The sequence below is a fragment of the Cyprinodon variegatus genome, unplaced genomic scaffold (genome assembly GCF_000732505.1).
Source record: "Cyprinodon variegatus isolate N-32 unplaced genomic scaffold, C_variegatus-1.0 Scaffold471, whole genome shotgun sequence".
Taxonomy (NCBI): Eukaryota; Metazoa; Chordata; class Actinopteri; order Cyprinodontiformes; family Cyprinodontidae; genus Cyprinodon; species Cyprinodon variegatus.
Window position 1 is genome coordinate 221,375 of NW_015150924.1, and position 17,821 is coordinate 239,195.

Genomic DNA, 17,821 nt, shown 5'->3' on the forward strand with positions numbered 1-17,821 from the left:
ATCGATAGATAAAAGAACCCTTAATCGTACATGGGAGATGAATATTCCACTTTCGATCCGCTTTGCATTTTCAGATTGCTGCGAGATCATGCAGCACTTACTGGCACAGCTGCCTGCTTGGGTATTCCCCCCAACAATTTTTGGTGTTTGATGTTTGCGAGGGACAGGTTTACATCAACTGTTTTGGTTTTCAGTTTGCATCCTTTGTTGCACAGGAGAAAGATAACTGAAGAAAAATAAATATTCCTCAAACTTATTCACATATTAGTTTTCTTTCAGTGACAGCATCATCGAAAGAAAAAAAAACAACCCACTAACTTGTGAAGCTCAATGAAAATAGTTTTCATTTTAAAAACAAAAACCTGGAATCTTTCGCAATGATTTGCATTCAGCTTCTTTTACTATACTGCCTTCAGAAGTCACATATATGGCAGCTAAAGTCCTACTGTGAGTGGGGTTTTATCTGAATTTCTGCACTGTGGCAAGCCTACAGAGACTTTGGCTACGTTCACACTGCAGGCCTTGATGCTCAATTCCGATTTTTTTGTGAAATCCGATTTTTTTGCGTTGCCGTTCAGTTCATATTTCCAAATAAATGCGACCTGTATGTGATCTCCTGTGTGAACTGCAGTCATACAACGCAAGTGTCCTGCATGCACAGTAGAGGACGCAATGATGTCACAGGCCAGCGTGCTCTTTTTTTCCAGAAGTAAACATGGATGGTAGTGCCGGTGTGCATCTATCGGTCTTTTCCAACCATAAAAACACAATCTTTTCAATATGTTTAAACATAAATACTTCTCGCTGCATTATCATCCGCCATGGTTGTTGTTTTAATTGCCGCTTCTGCTTAGCAAGCCGCATAATAGTGGCCTTTGTCGGGTATTAATGATGAACCGTTTACACACAGGTCGCATTTGAAAAGATCAGATTCGTATCGGATTCAGGACCACATAGCCAAGTGGCGTGAAAGCGTGAAAGCCCTTTGGGAAACTCCTCCAACTCCCATTGTCATTGTGACACAGCACACACAAGTGAACACTGCACACCATGAAATTGCATTTATGCCTCACCCGTGCAAGGGGGCAGCCCTCAATGGCGCCCCAAGGGAGCAGTGTGGCGGGACGGTACCATGCTCAGGGTACCTCAGTCATGGAGGTACCCTGAGGTACTCCCCCCACCAACCTGGCGGGTCGGGAGTCGAACCGGTAACCTTTGGGATCCAAGTCTGACACCCTAACCGCTCACCCACGACTGCCCACTGGGCCTGGGTCGGATTAGAAAAAATCGGATCTGTGTTGTTCAGACAGCCATGAAAAGATCAGATTCAGGTCGCATACGGGCAAAAAACATCGGATTTGGGTCACTTTAGGCTGCAGTGTGAACGTAGCCATAGTGGTCCACTGACGGTAGAGGAAGCAAACAAGAGGTCCTTAGCACCTGTGGGGGAGCTGCAGAGATTCACAGCTTATTTTAGGGGAATCCAGGGACATGATAACTGCTAGTTTTCCACTTCACAAACTAGCCTTTAAAGAGGGTGAAAATACTAGTAGTGGAAAGCTAGATCATCTGCACACACCATGCCCATGGTGAAAGACAGCATTGGTGGTATCATGCTAAGGGGAAACCTCTTCTCAGCAGTGACAAAAAGATAGATGAAGCTGAGCAAAGGACTGCAGCTGTTGAAGGCTGTAACATAGGTGGGTTCTTGCTGGAGAGTCACTATCAGCTCAGGGGTTCAACTGAGGTCAAGATCTTAAGTAGGACCACAACTTATATCACAGTATATTTCTGTGTTTCAGTTGATTAGAGACTCATTGCACCACTTATGACCATGACCAGCTCTTCTTCTTCTACTCTGGCTGTAATGTATATCAAGATACTGGAAATATAATTAAAAACATCACAGTTTTAAAATAACAGAATCTTGGGATATATTAGTTTTGAATATTTGTCCATTCCTTACCATCCCTAATCTTAGTGCTCACTGCCTTTTTAATGTCTCTTCATGGATACTCTCCATCCAGTCCGAATAAGCATGAAATGATGTATAAAAGGGAATGGAAAGGTTCCCTAAAGACCTGGAGCAGTAATTGGAACAGAAGGTTGACTTAAAGTGGTAGACACAAAATGCATGCCACACTTTTCAGATTTTATTACACAATCTGAAAACAATGAATCGCTTTTCCACCAGTCCAAAAAAAGAACTGTCACGTGTGAGTCTATCACATCATATCCAAATAAATACATTGAATGCAGTGATTGTAACGCGTCACACTGTTACTGTTAAGGCTCAAGGGATAAGAATACTTGAGCACCCCGAACAATGAGCCTGTTCTGTTTATGTATGGCTAATCCCTGCGTAAAGCTACTAACACACACACAAAAAGACTTTGTTTTGGTTCAAGTTCATTTGAAGCACTGAGGTCACGACACCCATCACTGTCAACTAACTCCACATGACTAGAAGTTTAGTCAGTGGGAGATTTATGAAAGTAGAGCGGAACAATCACAAGTGCATAATGGTGGGATCAAAATGACAAACAAAGGAATTAACTGTTAATCTCTGTTTTAGTTTTTTTTTTTTTTTTATCATCTATGTTTTGAGAGGATACCAGTTTAACAAAATGTTGTTCTGCTCTCGGAAATCTGGACCAGGAATGCCAAGAATCAAAGTTTCTCATTATATATGCGGTGGTGAGTGTGTGGGCAGCAGACTAACACACGAGTGAGATAGACTGAGAGCTATGCATTTGTGCTAGGATGCTGTTGCAAGACAGTGAGGTGAGCTGGTTCTACTGGATTCTCAGAGAAGGTCTCAGCAGCGCCGGCTAACACGTAATGACAGCCCTGCCCTTCTGATGAGGTATGTTGGAGAGAAACGTCACGGATCAGGAGCAGTCGCCAAACAGGCAGAAGACAATGCTTCCCCACTCCCCCCACGCCCTGCGAATGGCACGGCTGGCTGAGGCATCTCAGCAGGAGATTTGTTTTGTGTGAGCGGCGGATGTCATGTTTGATGCGGTTTGTAGAGAAGGAAATATATTTGGTTTAAAAGGAAGAGAGGCAGACAGGTCACAGTGTCTGTAATTAGGCCGAGGTGCACCAGGCGGGCTCTGTGGGTGGCAGAGGACACCGAGTCACAGAGGAAGAACGGCTGCCTTAGTGGTGCAGGCAGCTTGCATGAGACTAGGCCTTGTCAAGTCGCTGGCATCTCAGGCCAAAAAAACAACTCTCTCTCTTCCTCTTCCTTGTTGTTGCATAAAGGAATTTGTTTTGAACATAAAGGGCGACCAACAAACAGCACTAACTAGATGCTGTTTATGATATAACCACCATAAAAATACTTGCATTTTATTCTACATAAAGACACAGGCCTCTTCTCCCCTGCTCATTACTCATATTTCACGTTCGAACCTTCAACATTCAACCCATGACAGACACTTTCAATGAAAATCATCTGCTCTGAATTAATTGGAAAATCCATCAAATTCGTTAGGAAAAAAACTAAGTTATAACAACCAGATAAACCGGAAACTCTGTGGAGAGTAACAGATTAGATTCAATCATCATTTAAGAGCTTAAATAGACAGGAAGCTATAAGCGTGAGAAGATGCATCATGCTGATAAAGATGGCTTAACGTTTGAATAAAAATCAGTAGTTTGAGGTAAAATTGTTCTTTTATTGATGCTTTTCTGTTTACGTTATCCGCCAAAGCGATCTATTTTTTTTCCAGGTGAACTGTATCTAAAGGAGGATAGGGCTTTCTAATCATTCATGTTAGTCTATTCTTTTTAACCCATTTTTTTCTCCAGTTGATCAAACATGAACGAAACAATAACAGGACTTTAAAAAAAAAAATCTAATCAGTCTTACTGGTGGCGTTGGTGCGAACGTAGATGATCTCGCTCTTTGCCCCGTGGACCTGGTGCTCGTCAGAAGCAGACAGCTGCGTTTTCACCATGATGGCGTACTGTGTCCATGGCTTCAGAGGGTGGATGAGGTGACCCGGCTCGTACTGATCTTTGTCCCCGTCGGTCGCTCGGCGCGGAGGGTCAACGTCAGCGATCACCCAGCTATTGGAGCCACAGGCGTCCTGCCCGTCAAACTCAGTTACGTTCTGAAAAGGTCTGTTGTGATGGAAAAAAAAACAACAACATTCAGATGGAGGATGCTTTATTTTTACCTGCCTAGAGTGTATTTTATACAAAGAGGCTGGGGTTTAACTTAACATGCTTTCTGCAGCTTGTCAGCAGAGTTACTGAAGCTTTTATAGGAAGAAAAGAATGATTTTACCTGATGACTGGTTTGGCTTAAGCTTGTTTATTACTTAAGAGAGCTGGATGGTGTATATAGAATATCAAATAGAGGGGATAGTGAAAAATTTAGTAGGTTTTTATGTTTAAAGAAAAGCAGAATTACTGAAGCATATGTTTTTTTCAAAGATTTATTAATTTCTTAAGCCAAATTTAAAACCAGTTTAGCCATAAACTAATCAGTTTAAGTATAAAAACAAACTAAATCTACCACCATATGATTGTAAGAATTTGAAATGGCGGGGAAGCAGGGCGAAGATAAATGAGTAATTATTTCCAATCATGAGATAATGAATAGAGACAATTTACAGGAATATTTAGTCTATGATTTACAGATTACAGCTCTACATCAGAGGCTTCTCTAGTTCAGCATTTTTCACTATCTAAGGGCTTTATTTAGCTAAACACCAACGCAAAAACAAAACACGGTCAGATTAACTAAATGGGTTGTACATATTTCTACTTGTTAAAAATCTAGACTTTTCTAGAATCATTCGGCCTTTATATTCATTTTAAAACAAGAAAAATCAAGATCACTAAGAAGTTATGGTTAATATTTATCTATTGAGCAGCCTTTTAGAAAATAAAGAACCTAGAGAGAAGGAAGGCATGACTGGAAACAATAGAAAGGGGTAGGGTGAGGTAGGGAAAAGAAAAGACACAAAGAATGTACTGTACCACATTTAGAAGGAAAGAAAACAAATTAGGAGGGAAAGAAGAAAATAAATTAAGGGGGGATTGAGAGAATGAACTCACGGAAGCAAGGGTGGACTAGCAAAAAGGAAGAAAGGCGAGGCAGAAGAAAGGAATCAAGGAAAGACGAGGAAGGGAGGTATGGCACAAGTTAGTTTACTAAGGGAATATGCGGCCTTTGAGAAACTGAAATAAATTTTAGGCCTGGGAAAAAACTCCTAAGACTCCTGAGAAGAGCCACCTGACTGGCAGAGCTGCCAGAGCGGCAGGCTCCAGGTGAACCTACGCTTCTTTGTAGAGCACCATGAAGCCCAGCAGGTCCCTGAAGTCCGGAGGCCAGAATGCCTCCCATTTGATCACGATCTTATCGCTCATGGTTCGGATCTGGGTGAACTTTAGCAAATGGTTTTCACCTAGAAAAAAACAGAGAAATGACAGCTGGCTTACAAAATGGAAAAAATATATAAATTAAAAAACAGACATAAGATTTACAAATTAATCTGACACGGCCACCAGCATCAGCTTTCACAGATTATCTGTTAACTGATGATTTCTCAGCTTCAAACTGATAGTTTAATTCTCATTAGTTATTTAAGTAAACTCTGGAACCTTTATAATGCTTCTTTAGAAAAAGCAAGAGGTAAAACATGCACAGAAAAATGTACAATTATAGCAAAGTGCTCAACTTCCTCCACCTGGTCTCAATCGTATATTGTTGGTTTTATTGTTGTAACAGATCAAATTTCACAAGTAATGTGAATGATTCAATTTTTCAAATACAAAGAAGGTTTAGGATGATTCTTCTTAAAAGTCCCCTTGTGTAAGCCTTCATTTTACAAATATTTGATGAAGAAAACTAAGTACTAAAGCTTTTAGAGACCCCTGAATGAAAATGTTCACTCTGCTGATATATAATTCTGCCTGAAGCACTCTACACTGCAAAAAAAAAAAACTTAAGGAAAAAAACATGAACATTTGTTTTTTTGTCTAAAGGAAAACATATTGTTAACAAGCAGGTTTTGTAAAAGGAAATAGAACCCATTCTATGAACATATGTTTCTTTAAGACATTTTAGTTTCAGCTTTACCATTTACAGGGTATGAGAATATATGGTTAAAATTCCAGATTAGGAAAATATTTTCCCTCATTTGGGCAGAAGATCACATAAAAAAAATGGAGAGAGATAAAAGTAGAAAGTAGAAAGTTTAATCATATTTAAGAATATTTGGCTTATTTCAACTAGTGCATCCAAGTAAAGGGCTGATGTAAACCAGATAAGGAAGAACTGATACAGAAAAATAAAGGTTGGAAGCTACCATCGAAAGAAGACCAAACAAACTAGGGCTTAAACAATTAATCCAAGATTAATCGATTACTGAAATAATTGTCAACAAATGTTTTAATTAATTAATTGTTAACTGAAGTACAGAGACTCTAAAACATGCCTTTGGCTGACAGAGTGACCCACTTTGAGCAGCAATCATAACAAAATTGTAAAAAAGAAAATCCTAAATATTTCAAATTTAAGATAAAAGAACATTTCCATCAGTCAATATGCTTTTATATATTAATATAAATGTCTATCTGCTATATGCTATCCGATTATTAATAAAACAATTTATATATATATATATATATATATATATTTCTGAACAACCAAAAATAAACAAAGAAGAATTCTTGGATTAGGGCTGTTAGGACAATTTGTTCTTCTTTCAGTGCAGCACATCTTTAACAGGATTACAGGGAAAACTGAGGCTCAGTTTGAGCTTATTAATGGTTTTGTTGGGGGATCTAAAAGGTGTTTTTCCTTTATCCAGCTGGAACAAACAATCCCTGTTTGGTCGCCATGGCAACAGGAAAACAACAGAAGTTCATAACACATTAAGGGGCAGAAAGACCCAAACAATCTGTCGTTTGCAAAAGTCGTTTCAATACAGTGACCGTATAGAAAAAGGAAACACATCTAGATGTGACCTTTAACTTTTAGAGGAAACACAGGACCTTGCATATTTTCACAGTTCAAGCACAAACATTAGTGCATTTTATTGAGATTACAGGTGGCAGAGTAACCTTAGCCCCCTAAATAAGTTTATAATTTTTTTTAAAATAGTCATATAAATGACATAGAGTCCTTCTTTTTGGAATTATATCAGAGGAAAAATCCAGCTTTTCTGTCAGAGCCTGAAAAGTTAGCTGGAGAACAGATATCTTTCATCATCAGGAAATTGAAAGTTGACACAACTTTAAACCTACCAAGGCAAGACTGTCCAGCTAAACTGATTTAGAGTCAGACACATGCCGTGTTTTGATGATGTAAATCAACAATGGGTACACAATGTCTTTGGATAAAAATCACATGAGGACACATATTTTAATGATATATTTCCCTCTATTAGCTGTAGTTGCAGCTCCTCTTGTACTTATACAAACTGAAATTGGTAAATTTCAACTTTTACTTTAGATGAAATTTATTTTTTTGGTTAAAATCCTTTAAGGCTTGCAATGTTTGCTATTGAGGGAGCTAACGCCTCAGGGTTTGTTAAGATGTCCTTTAGATGTCCTTTCTTGGTTTCAAAAAAGCTGAGCACAAAATTATATTTGAAAATGATCACTGTAAGTATTATTATTGAATTTTTTATGGTTTTTAAGTGAAGAATAGCTTAGTGTTGTTTTAAAAAAAAGCAGCTTCATAAGCCTTTGCTTCAGCTAAACTATACACAAATTAAAGATTAAAACTATCTGCCCCATTTGACAAGGACAGAATAGGAAAATGCATTAAAATAACAAAATAAAAACACTGGTGCAGCCCCACTTAACGAGTGTGTGCACCATCTTCAACCAGAACAGATAGAGAACACATTATTGTGCATTTAAACACAATGTGACTTTTTTTTTTAACCGAACAGATAAACAGTGCAAGGGCAGCATTAGGAATAGAGATTCAGCCTGGTGTCTCTTTACTGGCTAAAGGGAAGCTTGTTTAATTATGGAAAGACGAATGGAGAAAATTATAGCAAGAAAAACTTTTGTGGAGGGACCTCGAGGTTTTGGTCTATAGATGTTCTCCGTCTGACTGAACTTAATCCTTTTTACAAAAAAGATTTTTCCCGTTTTTAGTGAATTTCACTCAAGCTAGTGTTTAAAAATGTTGCCGTGTGAACAAGTTCAAGGTGAAGGAAAACCTGAACATCAGTAATCTGTACTGTGATGTTTATTTGGCCTATAACTAAATCAGAGTAAAAGGTCCCCAGGAAGTCATGTACTAATAGAAGGCAGGAAATGACCTCTGCAACAATAACTGGGTCTGGGGCTGTGCCAGGCCTCTGTCTGAGTTTGGTTTCTTACATGAGGCTTGGTCTCCATTGGTCTTTGAGGCGATTTCATTCTTGACCTGCCGCTCCTTGGTCCCTGTCACCTCCTCCATCTTGCGGATCTCAGACATACAGAGCTTGGAGTTGTAGTGGAAAAACATGCGTCCCTTCAGGATGGTCAGATTGTGTTTGGACCAGTCCCAGAGCTGCCGCAGGTTCTGGTTGTCCAAGGCGAAAAATGAGTAATTCCTGGAAAACAATGGATGCCACGTAAGGGTGTTTGTACCAAACTGTAGGGCTACTCCTAACTGCAGAGGCCCGTTTCACAATGCAGGTTTAACAAACTCACGCTCAAATCTACAACTCTCAATTGATCTAGCTTAAGGTTGGAAACTGAGTTTTCGGTTTCACAACAGCTGCTGTGAATTGGTTCAATCAACTTTGAGTAGGCCCAAATTTAGTATGAAAAACCACAATTAGTAGACCAATCAATGTGATGAGTCACCATGATAACAGGCAACAGGAAGTGCCTATTTCACCCCATTGGAAATGGAGATTTTATTCCAGATATGGGAAAAAAAGTAGAATGTAGACAGAGAAACAATGCTACAGTTGTAAAGGAAAAAGCTTGCTACTAGAGTTAATGCCTCACTTTATGTGAAGTCTATGGCAGTCCATTTTGACATTTATTAAAAGCCTTCCCCTCTGTTTTTCCATTTCACAAAGTGAAAAAAAATGTACTTGTAAGAATTAAGTTTTATATACCTAGAAATGTTTACATATTTTAAGTGGCCGATTTGACATTTATCAGCTTGACTAAAAATATATTAATAATTTCTGAAACACATTTCTTGAAAGTCAAAATATAAGGACTATGAGCAGTAACAATAGGAATGTGGAGATCTTAAATTAGGTTCTAGAAATCTAGAAGAGTTATCATAAATATGAAGAATATAATTTTGACAAAGAAAAAATATATTTTATTACATACTCCGTCAAACTAATACATATCAAAACTGCTATTCACAGCATGTTATAACCATTATAACATGAAGGGAAAACTAGTTTATTGCTTGAATGTTAGTGGATCAATGTATCTATTTAGGTAAAACCAGCTGGTAGCACGTGAAGATGAAGAATTAAAACGTTGTTCAAACAAGTAGGACCTGTTCCATCATCTCATGGGGTTCCTCCTCAGTTTTATTATGTCTTAGATTACACGGTAAATACCAAATGGCTGTTTGCAGCTGCTTTGGACGTTATCATCACATTGAATGGCCGTTATTAGCGGTTAGTAGGTTGTTATCACCAAATTAATCCTAACCCTGAAGTAATTCCTTTTTTCTCACAGAATAATTACTCTATTTATGTGTAACATGAAAATTATTTCAATAGTTCTTCATGTATTGTGGGGAAAAAAAAGATCCACCTGTTGCTCATATGAAACAAACAAAAAACAAAGAAATCTCATATCCTGTCAACTGAGTTGTTTTTAATCGTCGCATTACTTCTGTGTGACTGAAACGTGGAGTTTCTTCAAGGTAAAGCCTTAGAACGCATTTAAAAAAAAAAATAGGTAGATTTTAAATAAAGTATATAAATACTATAAAGTAGGTAAATAGTAAATGAAACATACAGTTTTAGGTGTGGACCAAGCAGCTATTATCATCAATAAGCTGCGTATTAGCAGCCATAAGAGACCTACTAGAAAGCAGAGGAGACACATTCTGAAGCCTTTCTATGGGACTGGTGCTGTCTGACTGTGCGGCTGTTTTCTATGATGCAGTTATCTCACATCAATGTTCTCTCACTGATATCAAGATCTGTTAAATCCCTGTTAAGGACGTCTGTAGTGCTGCTAATGTGAGGACGGATGAGGTCGTGGATGTATGCAACAGATTGTGAGAAGCATCAAAGTATAAATATTAAATTCTCTGTGGACTAATGCTGCTCATTCTTCAAACAGATCCTCATCAAAAGGACATGCATCTAACGGACCTCCTGAAGGACTTTTTTTATTGCTCGCACAAAACTACTACAAAATCTCCTGCCTAAATCAGGAAAAATAAAACAACGTGATTGGCTGTAAGGTGAGCGAAGACGGAGGACACTATGAATTTACTGAACAAAACCTGCTACCAAGCAGGTTAGATCTGTGGAGAATGTTACTACACTGACTGAAATAGAGGTTGAGGAAACTCTTTGTGAACCGCAAAACTCAGTTTACCCGATTTCAATTTTAGAAAATGTAGCTTTAAGTAAACATCCTTTGTAAAACCAACCCCAGTGCTTTAAATAAAAAACATCCACCATCATTTTTGGATTAAGCCTTATGTTTATGGGAAGTCAAACCGAAAGCAAAAAAACAAGAAAAAGAACATCAACTCATCCTTATGGGCTGATATATTGAAATTGTTAAAGATGAGGAATAATTACCCGATTTCCTGTTCTTCTCCATGGATAAGACGGAGTTTGCGGAAAAATGAGAGGGAAACCAGAGCATAGGAACGCCGCACTGTCAGGTAGCCAGTGATCTCCTCCAGCTGGCCCAGGCTGGCTTCCAGCTCAGCTGCAATGTTGTCTACAAAGAGCAAAACAAAGAATCTTTGAACCAGAAATTTGGAAAACAATGTTGCAACTCCAACTCTCCATAAAACACGTTTTTTGATATAAAGCCAGTGTTTGTTTTCCAGTTTTCAACTCTTAAAGTCTTAAAGCAATCAAATAGCTGGAAATGATATGCTAATATGTTTTTTATTTTAATTTTAAACCATATCATTGAAAAATTCTTCCATTTATAGTATATGAGCTGTTAAACTGGATGCTGCTGATGCAGACTGCTGGTGTAGGACAAAGACAACAACTCTTGGTGTTGTTCTGCAGCTCTGACAGGTTGGACGCTGTAATCTGACTCGACCAAACACACCAGGTACTCACTTCCTCCACGCAGGTTGATGATCAGGCTTCCATTGAGAATGGTGCATCGTCTCAAAGCCTGGGCCGCAGTGACTGAGTCCACTGTCTTTAGACCCATACACACCTTAGGACAGGGACCAGCGCAGGGCGTGCACATGAGCCTATAAAAAAAAATCAAACAAAAGAGAGAGTGAGAGAGAAAAGGTAACATAACAAAGTTTAATGATTTAATTAATTTAACATTAATGTCCGCCACACAACCTGAGAAGTTCAAGGAAAACTGGCTGATTGTGTTCAAGAAAATCATCTGCACAGTATGACGCTTCCACCACTGTGTTTCCCTCTGAGAATGGCGTGATATGCAGATTGCATTCTTGAAAGCTGGTTGAGAGTAATGCCGTCTTAAATAAATCAAAAAATGTAGAACTTCACAGAAGATCTAGACCAATTATAACCAGATTAAATTGGTTTTCTTGTTAGATCTAAGTGGATTTTATTAGGCGGTATCAAAGAAAAGGGAGAGCAATAAAAATGCACAACAATTAAGGTGTTACTCTAAGCCACAGATCACTTTCTGTCCTCTTCATTAATCAAACTGAAAATATTATTGTCTTTAGCCATAACATAAAAATGTATCGTGATATGTTCAAGGGGTGTGAGTACTTTTGCGAGGCACGTATGCATGCCACAAATTTACTGAGTCAAAGTTTAATAGTCAAAGAAGAAAGTGTTGTAACAATGGAAGCGAGTGGCAGCTGATCTCCGACGCACTGTGAGCCGTGACTGTGTTGCAACAATAGATCAGATTAACAAACAGCTTCCAACAGCAGAGCTAAACAAACAGACAACGTGACGCAATCCTTCAAAACGCCGTATGGCTTTGGGGGGGAAAAGCGTTTTGATATTGCAAATAAAATGCTTTGACTGTGGTTTACTTGCTTGGTGTATAACTACCCTGAACCATCTTAACGTTTTTTACTCCCCCTCTCCATTCTGTTGCTCACTTTTAGCACAGCTGCTCGTAACTTTTTTCTTTTTACTTTGAACCCAACGACAGGGAAGGAGATGCCAAAGAGAGGCGACGAGCCAAAAAGGGGAACAGAGAGAGTCACAGTGTAAAAAAGCAGAGGATGTGGGTCTAAATGGGTTCACTATAGGTCGACAGTAGCCTGGAGGTTCAGATGTGCAGGCTTTGTGGATTCATTTCCCGGGCAAAGGAGAGCAAATCTGCCCACTGAGCTGCTGGCTACCTTTTGATTCTGGACAAATCCCACAAATTTTTACATCTGAGAAAATCTACAGCTGGCAAAACAATTGAAATATTCTGCCATGGCACATAGTCATTAAAAGAGGCTTTAGTCAACATCTATGTGTTTGTTATTACTTCTCTATCCCAAAATAAGATTTATGTCTCAGTATCTTGAAGCTTAAAAAAAAAAGAGCATTGTTTCTGCAGTGCACTAAAGCGAGGCATTAGGACTCCATCTGCTCTCCAGTCGTCGGTCAGGTGTGAATAAGCACCATGTGACTCTTTTGATGTAAAGGTGCACACTGTTCAAATGAGAGATTATGTACTCTGCAAATCCTCTGCGGATTAATAAAGGTTAAACACATATAACGTCACAAACATCGCAGCCAGAGCATAACAGGTTTTCCCTGTCACAGCTCTCAGAGACGGTCTGTCTGGACTTTGCAGCGGCAGGCTCTCTGACAAGCTGCTTTTTTTTTTTACTTGCAGTGAGCCAGAGGAGAGAAGGCTCTAGTCCAAGTCAATGGACAGTAATCCCTTGATGCCTTTCATTCTCCTGGTGTTAAAAGCTTTGTGAATTCCAGACTTCCCGTTGATTTCTAATGTCAAAAACCAGACTCAGTTATCTACAACTCTCTTGTAAAGAGTTTTTCTGCTATTTTTAAGATAAATATATGATTTTATAAAATATATGATTTTATGAGGTTAAAGTCCTCACTCCCATGGCTAAATATACGGTTCATTCATTCAACAGTTGGGTCGGCTGATGCGCTCAGCCCAGGTATCGTATTGGATTGGAAAAAAGTATATCACTGCATCTCTAAAAAGGAACATGACTTTTTTTGGAACTTGAAATAAATAAATGAAACATAAAAACCTGCTTGGAAATATATTTTAGACAAAGTAATGGGGAATTAAGCTATATTTAGACATTTTAGTAATTATTCGGAGCAGGAACAAACTCAATCGTCATGCTTATCAACACTAAACAGGAAGTCTGTTTTTCAGCGCTGGCCTCTTGAGCTTCATTTGCACAGTTAAGGTTGCTTTATACTCAGAAACCAGGTCGCCTGCGTGTGTGTCATAGTGAATGCAAATGTGCCCCCCTCCGCAGACACTCTGGTGCACCTCTCAAAAAATTGTAGGTGGCCACAGACAGTGCAGCAGACAAGAGGCCTCTGACTGGTCAAATCTACATCCGCTCTACACTATGCGTATTTCCTGCTTGGTACCTTACCGGCCTGTTTTGTTTGTATGACCACCATTGTGACTCGTGAAGATGGACCAGCTAGAAGAGCAAGGTGCGTGAGAACGCTGGGTCCCCTTTTCCACCTGGAACCCCGCTCTTTTTCGCCCTCATGTCCCTCTGTTGTTGCACAAACTCACCCCTTGCATTTTTTCCACTTGCTCACCTCCCTCATCTTGCATTGTGGCGTGGAATAACATAGCGCAGATCACGCTTCAAAATTGGGCATAAATCAAAAATATACACTGGAGTATAACCAGCCATTTACACCCATTATCTAATAGTTTAACAAGCAAACTAGATGTCAAAAAAGGAGAGCTATAGCTCAGCATCATCCGCCAAAGAAATATTTTAACAATATGCTTTTAAGCAGAACAGACTGTAAAGGTTGAAACATACCTCACATCTCTGAGGACTAATTTGCAAGTACTGTAGTTCAATCACAGTAACAGAGACAAAGTCAGCTGCAACACCCTGACCTAGCTGCTTTGGCTCACACTCACAAGCAAGGAGGGGAAAAAAAGAATTAAACAAAAGGCTTTTGTGGGAAAAATAAAAAATAACAGAAGGCATAACAGGTGATGTTAGAGCTGCGAGGAACAGTTGCAATAGCTTTAGTAAGAATTCAATTTAACTATAAACTGAGCTAAAGCCCTTAATTTGAATAATGATCTAAATATGTATTTTTTTTATGTTTTCTGTTTATTTTGCAGTTAAGAAAAAAAGTTGAATTTGAATATATTCCCTTAAGTCTTGATCAATTTGGATATTTGGAGCAGTGAACCCTGTTTCCTACTGCAGAGGTTTGGGAAGTAGAGCAAAAAAAAAAAACAAATGAAAAAGATGATTTCTATGTTTTAGGTGCTGAAATCACACTGAGATCCTGCTGTCAGCTCAATCCTGAGCTGTTTTCATTTTCATTCTGTCCCCATTGGCGCTGCAGGTTTGCGTCACAATGCATAAAGGTGAAAGTTCAACAAATCCCTAATTCAATGCAGTGCAGAGCTGAGCTGCATACAGCTCCATGCCAAGCAAACGGCTAAAGGGCTCCAGAGCACAAGGTCATCGGCTGAAAACCTCATTACTGTATGAAAGGTCATACTTCCATTTTCCTTTCTTCATCAAATTTCCCCCTCTCCTTCATTATTTTCATCTTTTTTCTCTTTCTTTGCTTTCTACTGCCTTTTCATGGTTCCTTCCATCCTTTCCTAGACTGCTTTTCCTTTTATTTGCACCTTTCCTTTCTGTCTTGCTCCTATTCTTTCTGCCATATTTTGTTTTCCTTTGCCAGCCTTTTCTTTTAACTTTTTTTTTTTTTACATCTTTTCCTTTTCTCAAATGTTGCCTTCCTATTTTTTGCTTCTTTCAGTCGTTTACTCTTCCCTTTTTCCCCCAATTTTATTCTTTCCTTATCTGCCACGTTTTCCCTAAAATTTCTAAATTGTGCTTTCCCTTTTCCATCCCTCTGTTGCATATTTCCTTCCTTTCTTATTTCAAGGCTGGGTTTCGCATTTCTTTTATTCATCGTTCTGAACATTTTACTGAATACAAAAGAAGAAAAGAAAGAAAAGTATTCATACTATCCTGTGTTTTAACGCAGCACATTAAGCACACTTCAGTGACTGAACATCTTTCAAGCTATTAAGAAGCCATCAGACCGTCTGGAGTGTCTACTTACGTGGAGGAGTTGCCTATCGAATAGCCAGAGGGACACTCTGGGATGCAGGCACCGTTGTGGATGACGTACTCTTTGCAGTCGGGGCTCTTTTTCTGCCTGCACCTGTTGTGCAGATTCTGGCAGAAGGCAAGGGAGACACACCGCCAACCCTCGTAGGTGAAGAAGTTTTCTGGGCAGCGCTCCACACAGCTGTCTTCATGCAGAAGGCCGCGGCAGGCCACGCAGTGTCTCGGCGAGTTGGGCTTCAGGCAGCCGCCAAGGCACTGATAGTGGCAGCATTCGTTCTTGAATTCGTCGCCTATGGTGCAGGCCCGATGCGTGCAGTTAATTGGGCACACTGTGTGGGAGAGTAAAGGGTCAGGTTAGTCATAGGAAGGTTTAGATCCTATATGAGTATATTTGCAGACTAAATGACAAAATCTGAGCAAAATTACACAAAATTCACAGAGGAAGGCAATCCCTCCTCACAGCAAAAGGCGGTGACCCTGAGGATCATCTGTCCACAAACTGACTACAGACAGCAAGAATCCGCCACTACATTTTTTATTGGCTTATGATTTTAAATGCAACACTGAGGTCAAAATGATGTAATATATGTAATTGTATCCTCCACTGACTAGGCCAGTGACAGGCAAATGTTTTGATGATCAATGAACACTATGTCTGAACAACAAAACTTTTAGATATGGATCTGTTACAGAGTTAGACCGAGCTCAGCTACCTCGGTGCAAGAGGAGAGTTTGAAAATAAAAAAGGCAGATTAGAGATGTTGTGAGCCATTCCAAAAGAAACCAAATTTATGCACTCAAATTTAATCAAAGGCTGCAAAACAGAGTGAGACGAAGACTTTCAGCAGATAACAGGAAGGCGTTTAAGCATTCATTAGGAAATTTTAACAGCCATTTGGAAATTTCTCAGTTTAAAAGATGTGTGATCATTCTCTAGGGAATATATACACCCAGAAGCTGCTCTAGTAGTGCTAAATATACATTCAATCTTTGAGAATAAAATTCTGTTTTAGAGCTGTTACTTACAGGGTTCGTTACCAAGGGAGGAATGGGAACATTATGGCATGGCACAAAGTATTTCAGACACACAAGCTTTTATCTCTTTAGTTAAAATATTCTCCTGTTTTTTTCTGAGACATTTTTTATCTTTCAGTGTGAGCCATGAGGTGTTTTTTTCTATGTATTTTATTAAGGTACAACAAGGTACTTTTCCACTTTTGGCTGGAACCCTAAACAGTTAGGGATGCTGTTGTAACTTTTGCTGCTGGTGGATGTTCATGACATTTCTTCTTGGTTGTTCTCAAATTTATTTAGGGACAGGTGTTGTTTTAAAGAGCTTCTCACATATTTCATGTTTTCAGACAGTTCTTATTTAAGTGATATATCTAGATTTTATATAATGAGGGAATTTTGCCTGGTTCTGCTGGAGGTTTCTTCCTGTTAAAAGGGAGCTTTTCCTCTCCACTGTCACTACAAGCATGCTTAGTGTGAGGGATTGCCTTTGAGTCAATGAGACAATGCATTCAGTTGGTTTTCCTTAGATAGAAAACTTTGAATCAGTTTGACTGTATGATCTGGTTGAATTTTCTCTATGAATTGCCTTGAGATTAAATGTGTTGGGAATTGGCACAATATAAAGAAACTGAATTGGATTGAATTTTATTATATCATATTTTCACATTGTTAATTTTTTTTTTCTTAAAAGATTAAATACTTATTTCCAACAGTGTGTATCATAATTTTTTTATATTTGTCAAAACTCAAAATGACTTTTAAATTAAAACAAAAAAGCAGGCTGAAACAATTAACCAGCTTAATGGTGATTTATCAAATATTGAAATAACAGTTGACTAATTCTGTCATCAATAAACCCTCAACTTAAATCGAGACTTTAAAACATGTTATCAGCTGAAAAAGCAACCCACTCAGATCAGTTCTTATACCAAAAAGTTTGTTCATATTTTCTATTCAAGATTTTTTTTTAAAACCTTGGGAAAAACAATGTCTTTTTAAGATCTTACAGATTTACATTTACACTTACATTTATAGACTGTAAAACTGACCTATCATATCATTGACTAATAAATTCATTACTTTTGCTGCAGGTGTTAAAGAAAACAAAAACTTTTATGGTGTCTTCTCCAAGCAAAACAATACATTTTTATGTATTGCAGCTTAGCACATTAAACTAATATTTTCTATTGTCTATTTAAGCTGTACAGACTGAAACCCTCCTGTTGCATAACCTGTGCTGATTTGCAGGTGGGTTTAGCCGCCAGCGTCTGAATGTAGGTGAGGACAAATTGTGCGAGCGTAGATGAAGGATTCACCGACTAACTTAAACGCTGGAGATTAACCTCTCGTCAGTGAAAGCCAGATTAAATCCGTCCCGCAGCATGT

General features: G+C 38.7%; 1 protein-coding gene across 1 annotated transcript in view; it reads right to left on the reverse strand.

Annotated features, from left to right (window-relative positions):
- The window catches only part of insr (insulin receptor), a 63,641-nt gene that overhangs the window by 14,184 nt on the left and 31,636 nt on the right, over positions 1-17,821 (reverse strand). The window contains exons 3-8 of the mRNA XM_015389740.1: positions 15,414-15,750; positions 11,262-11,401; positions 10,761-10,905; positions 8,359-8,573; positions 5,297-5,423; positions 3,878-4,131 (exon numbers count right to left, since the gene is read on the reverse strand). Of these exons, the coding sequence (XP_015245226.1) occupies positions 3,878-4,131; positions 5,297-5,423; positions 8,359-8,573; positions 10,761-10,905; positions 11,262-11,401; positions 15,414-15,750 (1,218 nt within the window). The remainder of the gene's footprint in view (positions 1-3,877; positions 4,132-5,296; positions 5,424-8,358; positions 8,574-10,760; positions 10,906-11,261; positions 11,402-15,413; positions 15,751-17,821) is intronic.